The sequence below is a fragment of the Ailuropoda melanoleuca genome, chromosome 4 (genome assembly GCF_002007445.2).
Source record: "Ailuropoda melanoleuca isolate Jingjing chromosome 4, ASM200744v2, whole genome shotgun sequence".
Classification (NCBI taxonomy): Eukaryota; Metazoa; Chordata; class Mammalia; order Carnivora; family Ursidae; genus Ailuropoda; species Ailuropoda melanoleuca.
Genome location: NC_048221.1, coordinates 52,041,007 through 52,062,621, shown reverse-complemented (window position 1 = coordinate 52,062,621; position 21,615 = coordinate 52,041,007). Strand labels below are relative to the sequence as shown.

The following is a 21,615-nucleotide window of genomic DNA, read 5'->3' as shown; positions in this document are numbered from 1 at the left end:
CACTCTGGAAAACAGTATGGACATTCCTCAAAAAGTTAAAAGTAGAGCTACCCTATTATCCAGCAATTGCACTACTAGGTATTTACCCAAAGAACACAAAAGTACTAATTCAATGTGATATGTGCACGATGATGTTTATAACAGCATTATCTACAATAGTCTAATTATGAAACATCCCAAGGGTCCATCAGTTGATGAATGGGTAAAGAAGATGTGGTGTATATATACAATGAAATATTACTCAGCCATAAAAAAGAATGCTTGCCATTTGCAAGAAGGTGGATGGAGCTAGACAGTATTATGCTAAGCAAAATAAGTCAGTCAGAAAAAGACAAATACCATAATATTTCACTCCTATGTGGAATTTAAAAAACAAGACAAATGAGCAAAGGGGAGAAAGAGAGAGAAACCAAAAAAGAAACTCATTTTTTAAAAAGATTTTATTTATTGAAAGAGACTCTTAACTACAGAAAACAAACTGATGGTTATTAGAAGGGAGGTGGGTGATGAGATGATTTAAATAAGTGATGGGGATTAACGAGTGTAATTGTAATAAGCGCTGGTGGTGTATGGAAGTGTTGAATCACTATACTGTATACCAGAAACTAATATTGCACACTATGTTAACTACTTGGAATTTAACTAAAAACTTAAAAAAAAATCTTAAGTCAGTAATGTAATCTACTGTAAGACACTAGAAGAGGAAACTAAACATAAAACAGCAGAAGTAAGAGAATAATAAAGATCTGTGCATAAAGAAATGAAATAGAGGGGGCGCCTGGGTGGCACAGCGGTTGGGCATCTGCCTTCGGCTCAGGGCGTGATCCCGGCATTATGGGATCGAGCCCCACATCAGGCTCCTCTGCTATGAGCCTGCTTCTTCCTCTCCCACTCCCCCTGCTTGTGTTCCCTCTCTCGCTGGCTGTCTCTATCTCTGTCGAATAAATAAATTAAAAAATCTTTTAAAAAAATGAAATAGAGTATAAAGACACAATAGTGAAAATTAATAAAACAAAAAGTTGGTTCTTTGAAAAAAATCAACAAAATTGACAAACTAGTTAGAATGACAAAGAGAAAAATAGAGAAGACTCAAATTATTAATATCAGGCATGAAAAAGGGGATATTACTACCAACCTTACAAAAATAAGTTATAAGCTAATATTATGAGCATTTGTATATAAAAAAATTAGATAACTTAGATGAAATGGAAAAATTTCTAGAGAGACACAAACTAGTGAAACTGATTCAAGAAGAAATAGCAAGGGGTGCCTGGGTGGCTCAGTCAGTTAAACATCTGGATCTTGATTTTGTCACAGGTTGTGATCTCAGAGTCATGAGGTTGAGCCCTGTGTCAGGCTCTGTGCTGGGCATGGAGTCTGCTTGGGAGTCTCTCTCTCCCTCCTCCTGCTGCTCATGAGCGCTTTCTCTCTCTCTTAAATGAAATAAGATAAATGTGAAAGATGAACATTAAAAAAAAAAGAAATGGAAAATATGAATAGACCCTTAACAAGTAAAGAGATTGAATTAGTAATCAAAAAACTTCCCACAAAATGGGGCGCCTGGGTGGTACAGCGGTTAAGCGTCTGCCTTTGGTTCAGGGCGTGATCCCAGCATTATGGGATCGAGCCCCACATCAGGCTCCTCCGCTATAAGCCTGCTTCTTCCTCCCACTCCCCCTGCTTGTGTTCCCTCTCTCGCTGGCTGTCTCTATCTCTGTCAAATAAATAAATAAATAAATAAAATCTTTAAAAAAAAAAAAAACTTCCCACAAAGAAAAGCCCAGAACCAATAGCTTCACTGGTGAATTTTACTGAACATTTATTTTATTTATTTGAAAGAGAGTGAGAGTGAGCGCTGACTGAGCCACCAAGGCGCCCCTGTACTGAACATTTAAATAAGAATTAACACTAAAGTTTTACAAATTCTTGCAACAACAAAAACAAACAAACAAACAACAACAACAAAAACAGAAGAAGAAATGCTTCCCAACTCATTCTTTGGGACCAGTACTACCTTGGTACCAATCCAGACAGAGAAAACTATAGATCAATATACTTTAATAATAAAAACATAAAAATCCTCAACAAAATAATAGCAAACCAAATCCAGCAGCATATAAAAAGGATTATACACCATGACCATGTGAGACTTATCAGGAACACAAGATTGGTTCAACATACAAAAATCTATCAATGTTGGGGCACCTAGGTGGCTCAGCAGTTAAGAGTCTGCCTTCAGCCCAGGTCATAAACCCAGGGTCCTGGGATCAAGTCCTGCATTGGGCTCCCTGCTTCTTCCTCTCCCTCTGCCTGCCACTCCTCCTGCTTCTGCTCTGTCAAATAAATAAATAAATAAATAAATAAATCCTTAAAAAAATATATCAATGTAATTCATCAAGTAAATAGAATAAGCAAAAATTAAAATCATATGGTCATTTCAATAGATGTGGGAAGAACATTTGAAAAAATCCAATACCTTTTCATGACAAAAACACTCAAAAAACTAGGAAAAGAAGAACTTCCTCAACGTGGTAAGATCATCTGCCAGAAACTCACAGTTAACATTGGACTTAATGGTTAAGGACTGGAAGTTTTCCTTCAAAGATCCGGAACAGGGTAAGCATATTCACTCTTCTCACTTCTATACAGCACTGTACTAGAGTTTCCAGCTACAGCAAGTAGTCAAGAAAAAGAAATAAAAGTTTTTCAGATTGGAAAGTAAGAAGTCAAAGTATACTTATTTGCAGATGACATGATCTTGTATATAGGAAATCTTAAGGAATCCACAAATAAACATTAAAGAAAGAAATGAGTTCAGCGAGGTTGCAGGAAACAAGATCAATACACAAAAATAAATTGTATTTCTATACACTAGCAATGAATAACCTGAAGAAGAAATTAAGAAAACAGTTCCAATCTACAGTAACATTGAAAAGAATAAAATACTTAGGAATAAACTTAACAAAGGAGTGTGAGATTTGGACACTGAAAAGTAAGAAAAAAATCATCAAAAGAAATTAAAGAAGACCTGAATAAATAAACTAACTGGAAGATCTGCAGTTGTTAAGATGGTAGTACTCCCCAGTTGATGGTACAAATTCAATGCAATTCCATCAAATTTCCCACTAGCTTCTTAGCATGAATTGAGGAATTGACCGTAACATTTATATGGAAATGCAAGGGACCCAAACAAGCTTTTGAAAAAGAAGAATAAATTTGGAGGACTCACACATCCCAATTTAAAAACTTACTAGAAAGCTACATTATTCAACACTGTGGTACAGGCGTAGAGATAGAGAGATTAATGAAATAGATTTGAGATTCCAGAAATAAATGCTCACATTGTGGTCAATTAATTTTTGTGTTTTTATCCCTGTTTTATTGATGTATAACTGACAAAAGTGTAAGGTATTTATTTTTTTTTATTTTTAAAGATTTTTATTTATTTATTTATTTGACAGAGACAGAGACAGCCAGAGAGAGAGGGAACACAAGCAGGGGGAGTGGGAGAGGAAGAAGCAGGCTCATAGTGGAGGAGCCTGATGTGGGGCTCGATCCCGTAACGCCACGATCACACCCTGAGCCGAAGGCAAACGCCCAACTGCTGTGCCACCCAGGCGCCCCAAAAGTGTAAGGTATTTAAAGTGTACATGATGGTACTTTGATATACGTATACATTGTGAAAGGATTTCCATCATCTATTTAATTAACACATCTATCACCTCACATGTTTAACTTTTCTGTGTGTGAGAACATTTTAGTTCTATTCTGTTAGGAAATATCAGGTATATAGTACACTATTATCAACTATAATCACAATGTTTTACATTACATCCCCAGACCTTATTCATCTTTTAGCTGAAAGTTTGTACCCTTTTACCAACCTCTCCCTATCTCCCCCATCCATCCTCCTCACTGCAATCACAACCATCATCTCTACTCTTTGTTTCTATGAGTTTGACTTTCTTTTTCTTTCTTTCTTCTTTCTTTTCTTTCTTTCTTTCTTTCTTTCTTTCTTTCTTTCTTTCTTTCTTTCTTTCTTTTTCTTCTTCTTTCTTTCTTGATTTCACATATAAGTGATAACACGCAGTATTTGTCTTTTTCTGTCTGGTTTATTTCACTTAGCATAATGCCTTCAAGGTCCATCCATGTTGTTACAAGTGGCAAAATGTCCTTCTTTCTCTTTCTCAGGGCTGAATAATATTCCATTGTATATCTATACACCACATCTTCTGTATCCATTTCTCTGTTGATTGACACTTAAGATGTTTTAATAACTTGGCTATAGTAAATAATGCTGCAATTAACATGGCAGTGGAGATAACACATAAAAAAATATTTTATTTATTTGAGAGAGAGCAGAGTGAGAGAGAGCGAGAACACACCAGCCGGGTGGGGGAGGGAGGGAGCAGAGGGAGAGGCAGAAGCAGGCTCCCTGCTAAGCAGAAAGCCTGATGCAAGGCTTGATCCCAGGACCCTGGGACCATGACCCAAGCCAAAGGCAGACACTTAACTGACTGAGCCACCCAGACACCCTAGAAGATAACACTTTGGGATTCTCTCCTCTCCCTCTGCCCCACACCCCACCACGCTCTCTTCCTCTAAGAATAAATAAATAAATAATTTTTAAAAACGTGGTCTATACAGGGGCGCCTGGGTGGCACAGCGGTTAAGCGTCTGCCTTCGGCTCAGGGCGTGATCGTGGCGTTGTGGGATCGAGCCCCACATCAGGCTCCTCTGCTATGAGCCTGCTTCTTCCTCTCCCACTCCCCCTGCTAGTGTTCCCTCTCTTGCTGGCTGTCTCTATCTCTGTTGAATAAATAAATAAAATCTTTAAAAAAAAATGTGGTCTATACATTACAATGCACTATTTTAAAAAAACGGATACATGCTACAACATAGATGAACTTTGAAAACTTGATGCTAAGTGAAAGAAGTCAGATACAAAAGACCACATATTGTATGATTCCATTTATATGAAATGTCCAGAGAGACAGATCCATAGACAGAAAGCAGACTAATGGTTGCCAGGAGCTGTGAGGAGCGGTGGGTAGAGAATGACTGCAAATAGGCAGAAGCTTTCTTTTTTGGGGTGATGCAAATGTTCTAAACTTAGATTGGATACAAATCACTGACCTGTAGAATTTAAATAGGTGAGTTTTGTGATGTGTATATTTAATCTCCATTTTTAGAAGTAGTGAGAAATACCAAAGCTAGGCAAAGGGATCCAAGAAATTCTTCAAGAAATTCTTCAAGAAAGCCAGAACAAAGAAAACAGAAAAAATACTCAAAATTACAATTTATGAAAAATTTCCTGAAATAAAAATGATGTGAAACTACATATTCAAAGAACATATCACAACCCTGCGTAAATCAGTGCCAAATAACCAACATCAAGACATATTGTAATAAAAGTACTGATCTTAAAAAGAAAGAAAAAATTGGGGCGCCTGGGTGGCTCAGTCAGTTAAGCAACTGCCTTCGGCTCAGGTCATGATCCCAGGGTCCTGGGATTGAGCCCTGCATCAGGCTGCCTGCTTGTCAGGAAGCCTGCTTCTCCCTCTCCCACTCCCCCTTCTTGTGTTCCCTCTCTCGCTCTCTGTCAAATAAATAAATAAAATCTTAAAAAAAAAATCTGCCTTCAGCTAGGGTCGTGATCTCAGGGTTCTGGGATGGAGCCCAGTGTCGGGCTCCCTTGCTCAGTGGGGAGTCTGCTTCTGCCTCTCCCTCTGCCGCTCCCCCAACTTGGGCCCTCTCTCTCTCAAATAAATAAAATTTAAAAAAAAAAAAAAAAGAAAAAGAAAAAAGAAAAAAGAAAAAATCATCTGGCCATACTGGCAAAAAAGAGCACATGGAGGGGTGCTTGGGTGGCTTGGTTGGTTGGGTGTCTGCTTTTGGCTCAGGTCATGGTCCTGGGGTCCTGGGATGGAGCCCCGCATCAGGGTCCCTGCTCAGCAGGGAGTCTACTTCTCTCTCTCTGTGCCCTCCCCCCTACTTGTGTGCTCTCTCTCCCTCTCTTTAAAGTAAATAAAATCTTAAAAAAAAAAAAAAGAACACATGATTTACGAGAGAAAGATTAGTTTGTCATCAGGCTTCTGGACAGCAGCAGTGCTTTATGCCAGAAGCAATGGAATGACACATTAAAGAAAATGGCAGCCAAGGATTCTATATCCAGCAAAACTGGCCAAGTATAAAGAACAGAGAGAAATTGTTATCAACATGCAAAAACTCAGGAAATGTTCTTCCTATAAGCCCTAAGGAATCTTCTAGAGGGTGAACTTCAGATAACTATAATTACTAGAGAGTGAGGAAAAAGACAAGTAGTGACCATTAAATATCAGTTTGTGTGTAGAGCTAAGCCTCAGTGAGGACTGAAGGAGATTATTATTTATAATGGCGGATGCTCTGACAATGAAGATAAAGAACAACCCTTTAAATAAAGGTGAGGAGAGTATATGCAAAAATAATGTTTAACTCTATTTAGTAATCATAATCGGAGGTGGGGTATTACTATTCTTATCCTGAGATTGTTGTATGTGTAAAGTGGGGTTAAGCAAATGACTAATTATGGAACATTCTAATTCCATACCCCCTGTATCCTTGAGAACGAAAATTTTCAGTGTGGAAGAAAAGAGATGCAAATGTAATATAGAAGAGGATAAGTAAAAACCCTGTAGTCCTGAATTTGAATTAGAAATAGCAGTCTGAACTCATGAAGTATTTTATCTTCATGTGTGCACTTGCTTTATCCCACTCTGCTCACTGAAAAGGTGGAGAAATAACCAATAAACATCCTTAGTGAGAAGACTGTACTCTTGAAATACCATTTCCCACTGAAAGAAAGGAATCAGGGCTTCTTGGAGAAGTGGCCGATTCCAAGTCTGGGTTTCGGAAAGGTCTGAGATGAACCTGGAACAGCTCAATGGACTAGATGGCTAGGAAATCATCAGTGACTAGTAGGTTCATGTGGAAAGGACTCAGGAGCCATTTGAAGAGGCCAAAATGGGACAATCTGAGCTTTGACAAGAATTAAAACCACATTGGGTTGAAATCCAGCTAATATGTTCACATCTAGGAGTTCATTAAGTGATATTAGAGTAAAACGGATATGAAACCAACTGAGCACTTTCTGAGTACGTCAGAGATGTCCTCATTATCTTGAAATGTGAATAAGGACTCAGGCACCTACCCAATCCTTCCAGTCTGCCTGTGCCGCTGTGTAAGTAAGGAACAGCTGAGGGGAAGCGTCTCCTCATGCTATTTTTCCATCTAATGTATGAAAACAACACGATGGACTTAGAATAGCATCACTGTACCACTGCTGGTGAATGAATGGATCTCTGAGCACTGAGAATAATGGGGACCAACAGAAAAAAAGAGTGAAGACCAGATGTGATGTGATGAGAGAACACATTACCACCCACAGTCTTGACAAGAGGATCAGACTTCGGTCTGATCCAGTCTCTGGAACGAGCTGGGAATTTGAAGGATCTACAGAAGGCACAGCAGTGCATTGAACTGAACCCCCGAGTACGCAGTCGGCAACAGACCGTGGGAGACGCTACAGGTCCAGTGATCTGGATGCTTCACAGATATATGATAACAAAAATCAAAGGAAGGAAGGAAAAGCAACCAAAACTTAAAATACAGAACACAAACGTTTAAATGGGTAAGACTCAACCATGGTATCTACGAACGCACACTTGGATGCTGAAACCAAAATGAAGCACAAGGAGTGATTACTATAAAAGTGGGGGTGGGGGTCACTTTTGGAGGAAGAGCGGGGATGGACACGGCAGGGGCCTCTGAGACAGCTGGAAAAGTTCTAGTTCTTGACCTGAATGGTACTTACAAGGGTTCACAGTAAAATAATTCCTTAAACTATACATTTGTTTTGTGTTTTCATCTGTATCTATGTTTTATTTTTACCAAAAGATTTTTAGAAATAGAGAAAATAAGGTAAAAAAGGATTTAAGATGCCTGTGTTTAAGAGTTTTTGAATTTAAGTAATCCCTCCACCCAACGTGGGGCTCACACTCAACCCCAAGATCAAGGGTCACATGCTCTACCGAAGGAGCCAGCCAGGTGCCCCAAGATGCCTGTGTTTTTTGAGAAAGGGAATGCTAGTATATTAAAAACCTTTATCAAGGCATGATGCCTCAGTTCCTTTTCATAAGATTAAAAATTCCTCATGAAGATGAATATATTCTCAGTTGAAAATAGGTGCACCTGGGTGGCTCAGTTGGTTAAGCATCTGCCTTTGGCTCAGGTCATGATCCCAGGGTCTTGCTCGGCAGGGAGCCTGCTTCTCCCTCTCCTCCCTGCTCATGCTCTCTCTGTTTCTCTCTCTCAGATGAATAAAAAAATCTTTAAAAAAATTTTTTTAAATTAAAAGAAAATAACTTGGGTCACTCAATCAATCAAAAAATAGCTGCATGGTTTATGTATTAATAATGAACCACCACAGACCTTGGTCACCCGAGCTGGGCATCTAGCTACAGCCTGTCTGCCCTCACTGTAACAAAAGAAGATGGTTGAAATGATTTCTAAGGTTTTTTTCTAGTTCTGTGATTCTGATGATTATTTTCATATTATTAATACTTAATATGCACTTTTCTGCATTTCAGCATACTGTAATTTATTTAAACGCATGCTATGAAACACTTTTCTGAAGCAACTATACCCATCATGATATCCACAGGTCTTCCCTTTACCATTGCTTTTCTCTGGAACTATAGGCATCAACAAGGAATTGGTTAAATAAAGTATGGTGCAGGGTGCCTGGCTGGCTCAGTCAGAAGAACACGTGACTCTTGATCTCAGGGTTGTGAGTTCAAACCCCATGTTGGGTGTAGAGATTACTTAAAAAAAAAAAAAGTGTGGTGCAACCAAACTATGGATTCCTATGCAGGAAGGATAAGCTGGACCTATAGTCTTAATACTGTAGATAAATTTCCAAGATGAGAGAAATACACACATTTCAAAACAGTACTGTTATCACAACACTAGGATTTAAACGATTATGTGGAAATATTCATTTACCTTACTATTCGTTTTCTCAGGGAACATGGTGAGTGGAAAAATGTGATGGAGGAACAGGGAACATTACCTTTTTCTTCCCTTTTTTTGCATTTTCTCAAAATTATTTTAAAATTGAAGAATCATACAGTGCGTGTAGTAAAATGTCCAGCTCGATGAATTTTTGCAAACTGAATACTTAATACAACTAACCCTTTGATAATGAATCAGAGCAGCTCCAGGCCACAGAAACTCCCTCCTGCCCTCTCCTAGCCAGTACCCGTCCCGCTCCCACCTAGGGTGACCACTATCCTTATTTCTAACTGCTGTTAATTTTTTATGAGCAAGATTACTTCTACGATATAAAACATCAAAAGAAAACAGCATCCAAGGATATCACATATTTATCCAACAGCATAATAACCTGTTCTAGAAACACAGAAATAAATGTGGGTCTCCAACTGCAAGAAGCTCATAGACTAATGACTGATGAAATATCAGAGCCCTAGTAGAAACACGATTCCATTTCTGCCGGTGCAAGGGAATGCTCAAGGAAGCAAAGGAAGGCTTCACAGAAAAGTAGGATGAGAGTAGGAGCGGTGTGTTGACAGTTGCAAACAGAAGAGAAACTTCGCAAGTGAGCGCAAATGAAAACTAGCTCTTTAAGACACCAGTTTATGGGGCGGTCTGGTTACTGGTTAATCCCACTTGGTTTGGCTTCTGAAGCCATCAATCAGAATGACATCACTGAGGTTCAGGTTACTGGGGAGGCGTACGCTTGCTAGCCAGGTAATGAGGAAAAGGAAGTCTTGGGAAACCACCCCTGGTTGCCCAGGACAGGAAAGCCATGCAGCGTCCAGAAGCTGGAAAGCCTTTAATTAAATTCAACCACTGTAAGAAATACATCTACAGTTTCAGCGTGCCCCAATGCTGCCCCCTCTGCGGCCAGGTCATGGGCTCAATGAAGCTGGAGGAAGCACCCGTTAGCATCTCCAATCCGTTTACCAACGGGCATCAAGAAAAATGTTCATTCCTCCTCAGACCAACTCAAGGGACGTTTCTTAGGTACAGTGTTTTTTGAGTGTTATATTAAGTGATTCTGTAAACTTTTCCTTCCGTGTTGTAGTCACTAAAATTTTTTCTTTAAAGATTTATTTGAGAGAGAGAGTGCGTGTGGGGGGTGGGGTGGGGGGGTGCGCAGTCCAAGGAGATCCCGTGAGCCTGAGATCATGACCTGAGCCGAAACCAAGANGGGGGGGGGGGGTGGAGGGGCAGAGGGACAAGAAAAGGAAGAGAGAATTTCCAGCAGACTCCCCATGGAACACAGAGCCTGTTGCAGGGGGCAGGTCGGGGGACAACGCAGTCCAAGGAGATCCCGTGAGCCTGAGATCATGACCTGAGCCGAAACCAAGAGTTGAACACTTAGCCAATCAAGCTATCCAGGTGCCCTAAAAACTTTTTTTTTTTTTTTTAGATTTTTTAAGAATGAGGAGCTCCTTCAACGACTGACCTCCAAGCGCGCCCCTCTGCTGGGCAGCCAGGAGTTAAGCTGACTTTATTATGCTCCAGCAGGGCTGGCCTTCCAGCACACTACCTTCAGTAATGGGGGGGGGGGCTAGAAAATCCAGGTGGGGGGCCAAGGGTGTATCTTCTACCTCGAATGTACTCTTGGCTCATCCAGTTTTGAAACAATGCTTCCAGGGTGCCTGGATGGCTCAGTCGTTAAGCGTCTGCCTTTGGCTCAGGTCGTGATCCCGGGGTCCTGGGATGGAGCCCCACATCGGACTCCCTGCTCGGTGGGAAGCCTGGTCCCACTCCCCCTGCTTGTGTTCCCTCTCTCGCTGCCTGTCAAATAAATCAATAAATTCTTAAAAAAAGAAAAGAAAAGAGAAAAAACAGTGCTACCACTCACCTGGCCACTGATGGCAAGTTCCGGCACCAGCCAAGATCACTCTCCTGCTTTAAATACCGACTCTTCGTTTCTTTCAGGGAGTACGATGGAAGGTCCGATCTTCATGTCGGAATAACCAACACAAATGGTGAGTGCATGGTCACTGCCTTTTTTTTTTTAAAGCTGCAAAACTCCCCAAAATACCTAGTTAGGGGAGAGTGGTATTTCTAGAGAAGAAGTGATGACAACATTTAACTAGGGAATTCCTCTTCTCCCTGGGTTCTCCTACTGCACTATGAGGTGTGTGACGCTACCCTCCAAGAAGAGAAATACCTGACTTCACACCAGCTTAGTACTGACAATACTAAATATTTGAAAGCTCTTTGTTGTTCTGTCAGCCAAGAGTTTCGCAAGCCTGTTTTGTTGGTTTTTTTAAGAGAGGAAGAAACAGATGCAGAGGTTGAAGTGCCCATCATTTCTTCTTGTGTTGGAAGTGGAACCTGGGCCCAGCTACTGGGTCCTCACACTCCAGGATCTCCAGGGTCCAGGAAGGGGTCTCAGGGACAAATCAGGGGATAGAGCCCCTGAGCATGTGGTGGGGCCCACTGTTGTTCACTTTAAAAGCGTGGGTACACTTAAACAAAGCAGTTCCTTTGGCCAGAGTTAGCGTTGAGGGCACAGCCTGGAAGCGCTGAAACCAGAACATCTGGTCTGCAGGCAAAGGGCCTGGCACCCCAGCCACAGGGAGGTCTGGGCCTGGGGATGGCGAGCGAGGCCAGGCAGGGGAGGCTGTGATCACAGGCCTCACAGGTGAAGTCTGAATGTAGCCTTTCTGTACCTGCTCCAGGCAGGAGAAACCGACCCGTGAACAGAAATCCAGGACTGGACTCCCGTTTACTCACATGAGCCGTCAAACTTACAACCCATTGTCTCAGTGGAAATTTAGTGCTGATTTAAGGAAACTAGATAGACCCCAATTGTACATAGAAAACTTGAACAAGATTATTTGGAGATGATTGTCTGGCTCTACTGTTGTCTCCGTGTGCTGGGGGCAACTTCCCGGAGCTGAAGAGCAGGTGGGGCAAGAACTCGGTTTCCCTGAAAGGAATGATGTGCTGAGGGCAGGAGAGGCAGGGGCTCCAACGCCCCGATCACGCCCCATCCTCCCTGACTCTAGGGCAGGCTCTAGAGTGATATTGTGATATTCCCATGATCGGTGGGCGACTGCCTCCCCAGCTTGATCCTGGAGGGGATTCCCGTGGTCTCCTGCTCTCGGACAGTCAGCAGAGAGTGCGATCTGGCTAACTTCCCGTAGTGACCGTGGTGGCTGTTGCCGTTTCCTGCTGACCTCTTCCCCCAGAGGTGCTTCCCTTTGGCCTCCGCGTGACTCCAGTTTCGGTTGCAGGAATCGTGTATAATTACACCACGTGTGGCGTGCAGCGAGATGAAGCAGGGTGGGAGCAGAGCGTGAGTATCCCGTTACTGCAGCCTGGCATGTTTGGACTGATGGATCAGTGGGACAAGTACCTGGAAGACTTCTCCGCCACGGAGGCCTGGCTGCCGGAGAGGTACGGGGTGGCGGGGACCACCGGCTGCCTGGCCCTCGTTCCCCACGCAGGCATGGCCGCAGCTCAGGGGGCTCTTGAGCTGTGCTGAGTCCATGCTGAGCCTGCACTGAGGTAGCAGTACCTGCAGCAAAGCTTCAGCAGGGGTTGAACGGCTTTGGGTTTCCTGCAGAGCTGAGCCGGCCTACGTTTACACAACAGGATCACCGGATCTTAAGAACCCGAAGGACAACTTAGTACTCCAGTTATCTGATCAGACATTTTTACACACTTAACATTTAATTTGTATAGCAAAAGCCATATTATAGCCCCTTAGAATTAAAAAAAAATGTTTAAAATGTAAAAATACCTAAAACTTTTTTTTTTGATTTAGTGATTTTTGAAATTTATTTCTCAATTTCTTGTTCCCTCAACACTTTGGATATATAGCACACTTGTGGACCTAATTGTTTTGAGGCTTCCCTTAAAATAAGTGTGGACATAGAAATGGAACTCCATTCCTAAAATGTTAGTTCCCCAAGCTGGCAGTTTTGTACAACTTAAGTCAGCACTCTGAACATCTATCTAGGTGAGTCCGCTCGTGCCTTACTTAAGTTGCAAGCAGAAATAGCCCGAGCTGCTGAACGTCCCTCAGAACTGCACTCTGGGAGCTCAGTCGTCCAGGGGGCCAGCAGACCCAGCGTGCAGGGAGCCCCATTTCAACCCTGCAAGGCCCTCAGCAGCTGCACGGCCTGTGCCTGAGCCGCTTTTAAAGCCCAGCCTTCCCCTCTCAACGTCCTTGTTTTGTAAGGTATGAAGAAGACCATCACAACTGCTACAGCTACACCCTCACATTCATTAACTGCGTTCTGACCACAGAAGGCAAGGAGCAACTGGGCAAAGGTGAGTTCACAGAGAAGTATGTGGTTCCAAGGACGAGGAAGGCCTCCAAGTACATCACGCTCTACCGGGCGATAGAGGAACGTGGCTTCTACGTGACCGACTGCCCTGATGAAGAGACGAACCCTCCTGAAGGGAGTGGTTCGTGCTGAGGGCGCTAAGAGCACACAGACGGCACCGTTAGCTGGTATGAAGGATTTCTACGTGTGTTCATCTGCGGGTATAACAATGTGTTATGGCTTTCTTTTTAGCACATTTCTACTTACTGCAGTATAAATGTTTACGAAATTAATAAAAATTGCCCTGGGTTTTAAAAATTGTATGCATTACAACGAAATTATTCTTGTAATGGTTAGGTGTTGAAACCGAGGTTCCATGTTACAGCATAAAGTCGCAGCATCTTTTATTTGTAGAACAATGAAAGTTATTCCTATAATTAAAGCTGAACAAATTCACTTCTCCATGTGAACCCAGAAAGGGGATTTGTAGAAAGGTGAGCAAGACACAATTGATGAAGTAAATTCTCCTGATTGTTTTTATTTAAAAAGCACATGGCAATCTTTTGACAGTAATAGCAAGGAAACAAGCAAGGGTTTCTGAATCTAAGTTAGGAAATAGGCTCCACTTCTCAATTAGCCTTTCTGAACCTATATGCAAAGTGGAGGGCAAATTCCTCAAGTCCTCTGTTTCCCTCTCATATTACTTGACCTGACATGAGGAGACTGGGGTGTTGCGTTGACCAAGGCAAACTACATCCCCTGTCTACTGCATTTATTTTTTAAACTTTATTTATTTAAAATAATCTCTACACCCAACATGGGGCTCGAACTCACAACCCTGAGATCAAGAGTCGCATGTGCTTCTGACTGAGCCAACTGGGTGCCCCTTCCTATCTACTTTAAATGCAGAATTCAGGAAAGAAACAATGAAAGGTCAACTTCTTTCTTTAATACCTTCAGGGGGAGGAAGGGGACAACTGGGATGAGTAATTATGAAGAAATGAGGTGATTTTTAACAATCACATCAGAATTTGTATACCCAAAAGATCACTGAGCTTTAAATAGACAAGGAGCAAAACATTTCAGCATTCCTCTCTGGAAACTGCTTCCAGACTTCACTTTGTTTTTGACCAAATGTGATATACTACCACACCTAATCTTATTCCCCAGCTAGGGCACCAAATAAATGATCCCTCATTTCCAAAAACCAAATCCATCTTCAAGGAACCAATAATTTACTCATAATAAAGATATTTAGAAAACTTGTTATAGATCCCTCCAAAAAGGCATTTGGGTAATGTTTCAGCACTTGGTAATTTCAGTGGGGAAAAAAACGCACAGCACACCATTTGCATCTATAACTTCAGGTACTTTTAAGAAAAACAAAACTTCTCACCCAGAATATGACACCACTTTAAACAGAATCATGACTACTACTCTGTGGTGTTCGGGAAGTCATAAAGACTGCACTGGGTAAAGATGGAAAAAGTGTTGAGTTTGGGAAATATTCCAATTTGTCCCTATTCTCTTAGCACACTATTTTAGGACTCTACTTCTCTGGTCTAATTGTTTACCAATTACTGATAATCAGAGCAGATGCATTTAATGAGAGCATTAAGGATTCCACACCTGCATAAACTTCTTAATCTTTCTCCCCTTTTAATTCTTAAGACCATCTTGTGAGGTAGGTCCTAACAATATGCCTATTTTACAGATGAAAAGGGAAACTGAAGAAATGACTTGCCCAAAGTCACACAGAGGGAAAACCAGAGATCAGACCTAGGTTTGCCTGCAAAGTCTGTGCACTTACCTCCCTGGGCCACCCAGCAACCTGAAGGCAACCTGGTACCTGGGATGTGCGGCAACTGGGTCACCGATTTGCCATCATTAGAGAAGATAAAGGAGAAATAAAGATTTTGCTTTCATTGACATTCAAATATGGAAAGGAAATAAACATGTCCTAAAACAATTCGGATAATGGTTAATGCTAGGGGCGCCTGGGTGGTACAGTCATTAAGCATCTGCCTTCGGCTCAGGGCGTGATCCCAGCGTTCTGGGATTGAGCCCGACATCAGACTTCTCCACTAAGAGCCTGCTTCTTCCTTTCCCACTCCCTGTGCTTGTGTTCCCTCTCTCGCTGGCTGTCTGTCAAATAAATAAATAAAATCTTAAAAAAAAAAAGAACGGTTAATGCTAGAAATACCAAGTTCATGCTTTCTCTTAGTGCTTCTCCCCTTAATTTTCAAACAAGGCTTTCATGGTCCCCAGCCCGTTCAGGGGCTGCTCTGCCACCTGGGGGTGACCACAGCAGCAGGCAGCCTATTTCTTCTTTCACTTCAGGACGCCACAATTCCCTCTCCTAAAAATCACAGTATGACCCTACAAGCTTCACCCAATAGATGGCAATGTCGCTCAGTTTTGCAGAATTAATAACTGAGACTCCTTCCATTAGGTTTCTTTTATCACACCAGCTAAACGCTAACTGAAGGACCAGGAGACTCAGCATTGGCACCAACTCCGCTTCCCAGAAGAGTTCTCCCTGGAACCCCCCACAATGCGCCTCATCTCATCCCCGACTGCTGCCCTGCCACACAGCTAGTCCTCACCAACACCTACGCAACGACCGACCGCTGGGTTCCTTCTCACAGCAAGGTCGTAAAGTTTGCCTTAGTGTCACTGATTCGAAAGTCTAAAATGATCCACCCAAAGGCATCTTCCCAAAGCCTTTAGAGACTTCATGAATTACCCCCATCACCAGGAAAACCCAATAAATATGATTTAAAACATGCGCGCGCGCATGCACGCGTACACACACACACACACACACACACACAATGGCCGTATCTGGCTCCCTTTGCACAGGAGGTGCTTACTACAACTCTCCCCATCTCCAGAACTATCTTCACTACTTTACCTCAAACTATTTTTCTGTTACTTCCTTCTCCACTGTGTCACCTACCAGGGCATAAAAATTGGCTGTGCATTTCCTAGAGAAAGCAATTATGGCACTGCTTACACTTTTGGTTTCTCTGAAAGGGAATGTGCCAGACCCTTTCATTGGTCATTTCATTTAGTTTGCAAAACACTCAGCAGGTAGTAATTATCCCCATGTCACAGGTGAGCAAACTAGGGTTCAGAGGCAAGAGTTCCAAGATCACCACCATCTCCCTAGTGTAGACTAGGAATTTGGACTCAGGTTTTTCTGATTCCACTTTTTTTACTCTATCAGAATGTGCCATTTGAAAGTTAGGAAGAAGAGGGGCATCTGACTCTTGATTTGGCTCAGGTCCTGATCTCAGGGTTGTGGGACTAAGCCCCGTGTCAGGCTCTGTGCTCAGCAGGGAGTCTGCTTGAGATTCTCTCTCAACCGCGACTTTCTCTAAAATAATCTTTATTATTTTTTTTTAAGATTTTATTTGACAGAGAGAGACAGCCAGTGAGAGAGGGAACAAAGGCAGGGGGAGTGGGAGAGGAAGAAGCAGGCTCCCAGTGGAGAAGCGTGATGTGGGACTCGATCCCAGGACTCCGGAATCACGCCCTGAGCCGAAGGCAGATGCTTAACAGCTGAGCCACCCAGGCGCCCCTCAAAAATAATCTTAAAAAAATAAAATAAAAGGAAGAATATCTACCTGTGTAATATTTCTGAAAATGTAAAGATTCTAAAAAATCTTAAATGCTTGCAAACTTTCACTTAAAAAAAAATAGTGAGGGGCGCCTGGGTGGCTCAGCCGTTAAGCGTCTGCCTTTGGCTCAGGTCATGATCCCAGCGTCCTGGGATGGAGCCCCACATCAGACTCCCTGGCTCAGCGGGAAGCTTGCTTCTCCCTCGCTCCCCTTGCTTGTGTTCCCTCTGTCACTGGCTCTCTGTCAAATAAATAAAATCTTTAAAAAAATAGTGAATTACTTTGAAATAAAAAATACTACCTTTAGTTTAAGTTTCACAGATGTGTGTTCATATTATGTATTCCTAAGGCATCCCTGCATTGCACAAAATGGCAGAAAGACGAATTTCAGCTTACATATAAAAAAGCAAAGATTTATGATAAATTGAGGGACTTATTTATATTTTTTAAAGATTTTTTTATTTTAGAGAGAGACACACACAGTGACAGCAAGAGTGAGGGGAAAGGCAGAGGCAGAGAAACTTAAGCAGACTCCCTGCTAAGCACAGAGCCCAACATGGGGCTTGACCCACCACCCATGAGATCACAACCTGAGCTGAAATCAAGAGTTGGACAATTAACCAACTGAGCCACCCAGGTACCCCAAATTGAGGGGTTTAAATATCTCTCAATTTTAGAAATGGACCTCCATTAGTTTTAAGGAAGTTAACATTCATGGTTTAATTACTGGAGTTTGTAAACAGTTTTTAAAAATTCAATTCAGTTGGTACAATCATAAATGGAAAGTGGGTGGTGGGAGAAGTCACCTTATTTCTTTTTAACCCATGTACTCCCTGACAAGGGGAAAACTAAGTTAAAAATCACATTCAGGTAAATAGTAACTTAAAAAACAACGAAAATGCTTTAACGATAAGGGGGAAAAAAAGACAAAATTTTATTCCACAAGTAACAGTGACTTTTCAGACTTGTAGACTATGTTCAAAAAGGAAGAGAAATCTAACCAACTCCTCCCTGGTAAACCTGCCTAAATCCATGCCCCATTCATGTTGGTTTAATCCCTGCCAAGCATAATGTTATGAATGAATTACTTTCTGGAACGGCATCTCCTTACAGGAGAACTTAGGACAGTAGAGGCACAGATGTCGCTATTCCCCCTCAGTTCAGGAATGAGGTCAGAAAATATCAGCCTTTAAAATGGAAGCTAAGAGAATCAACAAAAAATAATCAACTACACAGATAACTGCTTTAACAAATGGTAGGTATGGTAGTTCTTACGACAGGAGTGCTTTCGGACCCCAAAATGAATCTGAGTGGCTGGAAGGGACTGAAAGTCATGTGTGCTGTATTTCTGATTTCACATGTTTTTCTAGGCTGGTGTCACTTTAGCTGTGGAGATCTTGTAAAGGCATGAAACCCAGGACCGAGAGCTCTTGGGTCACATCCTCCACTTGCACTTTGTGGCGGTGGGGTGTGGTGCCCACCTCTCTGAGACGCGAACCTTCGTCCTAGGGAGGGTCCCACCATTTGAACTCAAAAGTCTGTTGTGGGAGAAGAACACAAGTGTCTGCCCCACCTTAACCCCCACTATCTCAATATTTGCTCTAACAATTTTGCAAAAAAATGGTATACAATATTGGCTATCAAAAAACAAAACAAAAAAACCAGTGAGTCTGCAGCAAAATCACTCAAGTCGTGTCTGGACCACACAGCATGTGCTGGTTTTAGCTGATTGCACAACGCCTGCGCTGTTTTGATGTGTGGTGTATGGTCACAACATTTCCCCCACTTCATTAAGTAAAAATGTCTCCTATGGAAGTGGAAAAGCCCACGAAGAAAGTAGGTGAGTTTTAAAGGCCTAGGAAATTCCCTTTCTTAGAAAAAAAAAAAGAGACATAACGTATAGAGAAAGGTGATCATATAAAAGATAGAATCTTGGCCAAACATGTGTTCCCCCCTTATCTGTATATGGTTTTTTGCAAAAAGCGTTGGTTCCACAAAGTTTCGTGGTGTTCTTGAATGTGGCATGCTTTCATAAAGCCAGTGAAATTCTCGTACGGAGGGTGTGCGGTCGGTCAGCGCAATGCCCGAGCACATGCTGCTACACTGGGCAGCTCAGGGCCTTGGGAGAGCTGGAAAGTGATGGAGCAGAGGAGGATTTGGTGAAGAATTCGTTTTAAAGCAAGCCTGGAAGGTTCAAGATTTGAGAACCATGTAAACACACTCTGAAGAGAGCAGCTGAAGCAACTTCTGTTCTCAGTGAGGCGGCAGCAACTCCCCCAGCGACGCCCAGCCACTCCTGAATGTGGTTTTATCACAGAGCAAATTTCCAATCTTGCCGAACCTGAGCTTTTTAAAAAAAACACATACCATCTGTTACATTTATTCAGAAAGTAAGAAAAAAGTTCCACGAATCCTGCTTTTAGCTGGTAACTGTGAGGCTTTGCTGGTACATGATTCCAGAACCCCAGGGCCCTCAGGTAATGCTGAAGAGCACACGGCCTGCTACATGACGTTCAGACTGTATGTGAAGAAAAATCGCTCCTATAAGGCTTGTCTAAAGACGATGCTTTTGGACATCCTTCCAGAGCTTTCAGTTAGAAATAATACCTGTGCAGTCTTGTGGCTTTTCTACATCTTTCCTGTAGCCGTTACAGGAAAGGAGTCCCCACAACCTTGAAGGCACATCAGCTGATGCTAAGATGTGACGTGGGGTGCTCACAGGAGGATGGTACTTTGATGAAGGATTCACAGAAGAGTTTTTACCATAAAGGCACATGAAATATCACCACCAATTTCTGCTGACTTTCAGCGTTTTGAGAAAGTGATGCTTCAAAGCCAAGTCTTTTACTTTGCTAAGCAGCCTGCAGAAAGCAAAGCCGGTAATACAAATGTTGAACTATTAGCATCACTAATGAAGAGCAAAAGGACTTACTACTAAAAGCTCTTTCAAACTGATGGTCATTACTGGTCTGAGGCAGGGGCAAAAGAGGACGAGCTTACAATGCAGACCGTGCACATAAGATGATTCTGTTGCGAGAGAGCAGGATCATGCCATGAACACAAGCACCTCGTGCACACACACAGCTACAAGCAGAATTGTGGGCTGCCGGAACTCCAGGACCACGCGTCCAAGGAATGCACAAAGATACCCGTCTTAGTCATCTCGCAGCGTCCAACTCTTACCGTCCACTTGTGGGGTATGTAGTGCCAAGGAGAAGACTGTCTGCCAGCGTCTTGAATTTGGACACTGGATCAATCTGACGTGTTTCCCTGACAGGCTTCCCCTCTGCGCATCTACCCCTCCACCCCTGCCACCCCACAAACCTTCACTGGTATGTAACCAATTTCAAAAAAGGCTCGGTTTATTGTGTTTTACACTAATTGCATTCATTATGTACCTCCATACATTATTTCACAGCATTTTTAAATTTTATAACAAGTTCACTGAAGCAAGATGCAATTTTTTCTAATACTGTACAATACTGCTGTGTACTATACACAAACATGTCCATCAGTGAGTTCACTGAGAGTTAAAGATTAGGTTTTAAAGCCTTTATGACACAGAAATCCTTGACAAATATTAAACAGATTTTTAAGCATTTGAGTAGTTGGTTCAAGTTCTTAGATAAGGTGAGACACATTATTTGTTCAATTTAACATAATGGGACATATGGGTTTACAATTCCCAAATTTCCTCTTCAGCACTCTCAGAAAGAGACTGGAGGTGAGTAACAAGAGATGCGTGCATACACAGTGTTTGGGAAACTGTACTGGGATATAAACGTAAACTACTGTCATTCTCAGGTAAAATCAGAGAGTAACAGAATTCCCGTTGCTGCAAGAGTCCTCGTGGGACTTATCTAGTCTGACCTGCTTACTGAATGGGGGAGGACACAAGCCCACAGACGAGCAGCTCAGCACCAGTTGGGAGTCAGTGACTGACCCAAGGACAGAATGTGAAGGCCAGGATGGGGCTCTTTTTTCTCCCCTCCGTAATTTTATCTTGTAAAATGCTAACCGCTTTTTGGTGCTGGGACTGTTATGCCCTTTAAAACTTCTCAATAATCGGGCGGTTATAATAAGAGGGCTCTACCTCACACTGAACTTGGCTTACTGCAGGAGACTCACGGTATGTGTTGGTAAATCAGAATTCTGAGGTTGGATTGTTAAAGTTCGTCTTGGTCACTCCTCTCTCGTGAAGAAACCCAACGGCTCAGAATCACCTCCTGTAACCAATGAAAATAAAAAGGTGACTAAAAATTTCAAAGACGGGAATGAAAGAACATGCTAGGCGTGTGAGAGCACAGCAACATTTCACAAAGAACTGCCTATATAATGATGACACCTGTTCCTATTCCTTGTCATGAAACACCTGGGGGAAAGGTGAAGGCAGCAGTGCACAACTTCCATGCAAATACTATCTACCATAATCACACCAAAATCTTAAAAGCTGAACTTGCCTTGGGAGTGGTATCCCACTAGCACATTTCGGGAACAGGGTGCCAGTATGAAAGCTAGCATTTCACATTAGAACCAGCTCCGAGGTGGCGCTGGTATATCTGGGCCAGTGCTGAGGAGGGGAAGTGGGTCTGGGCTGGCCCTCGACGAACAGCTAACCTAGCGGGCACGAGCAGGACCAA

General features: G+C 42.4%; 2 protein-coding genes across 11 annotated transcripts in view; one reads left to right on the top strand and one right to left on the bottom strand.

Moving 5' to 3' along the window:
• The first annotated feature begins 9,801 nt into the window (after window positions 1-9,801).
• On the top strand, window positions 9,802-15,194 carry MKRN2OS (MKRN2 opposite strand). Of its 3 annotated transcripts, none has more exons than XR_004624770.1 (5): window positions 9,802-10,083; window positions 11,008-11,057; window positions 12,315-12,477; window positions 13,265-13,573; window positions 15,067-15,194. XR_004624770.1 is itself a non-coding variant. In XM_002921273.4 (5 exons), the coding sequence occupies exons 1-4, from the start codon at window positions 9,866-9,868 to the stop codon at window positions 13,503-13,505; spliced, it is 672 nt and encodes a 223-aa protein (XP_002921319.1). In that variant the 5' UTR covers window positions 9,802-9,865; the 3' UTR covers window positions 13,506-13,540; window positions 15,067-15,156. The 3 variants fall into 3 exon arrangements, 2 of the variants coding, with proteins under 2 accessions (XP_002921319.1, XP_034514689.1); XM_002921273.4 differs by having other exon boundaries at window positions 13,265-13,540; window positions 15,067-15,156; XM_034658798.1 differs by having other exon boundaries at window positions 13,265-13,356; window positions 15,067-15,130.
• A 2,681-nt stretch (window positions 15,195-17,875) lies between these two features.
• TSEN2 (tRNA splicing endonuclease subunit 2) overlaps window positions 17,876-21,615 on the bottom strand; it is a 42,705-nt gene continuing 38,965 nt past the window's right edge. For 6 of the 8 annotated variants that reach the window (XM_002921265.4, XM_011227522.3, XM_034658796.1 and 3 more), the window contains one exon: window positions 20,333-21,201. In XM_002921265.4, the coding sequence (XP_002921311.1) occupies window positions 21,142-21,201 (60 nt within the window). In that variant the 3' untranslated portion in view covers window positions 20,333-21,141. Of the gene's footprint in view, window positions 19,322-20,332; window positions 21,202-21,615 lie in introns of those variants that run through there. The other 2 variants (XM_034658795.1, XM_034658794.1) reach the window with 2 other exon arrangements.

Coding starts and splice junctions, on each gene's coding strand:
- MKRN2OS (XM_002921273.4), top strand. CDS start 9,866: ATGCAGCGTCCAGAAGCTGGAAAGCCTTTAATTAAATTCAACCACTGT. Junction 10,084..11,007: donor ACTCAAGGGACGTTTCTTAG/GTACAGTGTTTT, acceptor CGTTTCTTTCAG/GGAGTACGATGGAAGGTCCG. Junction 11,058..12,314: donor CGGAATAACCAACACAAATG/GTGAGTGCATGG, acceptor TTTCGGTTGCAG/GAATCGTGTATAATTACACC.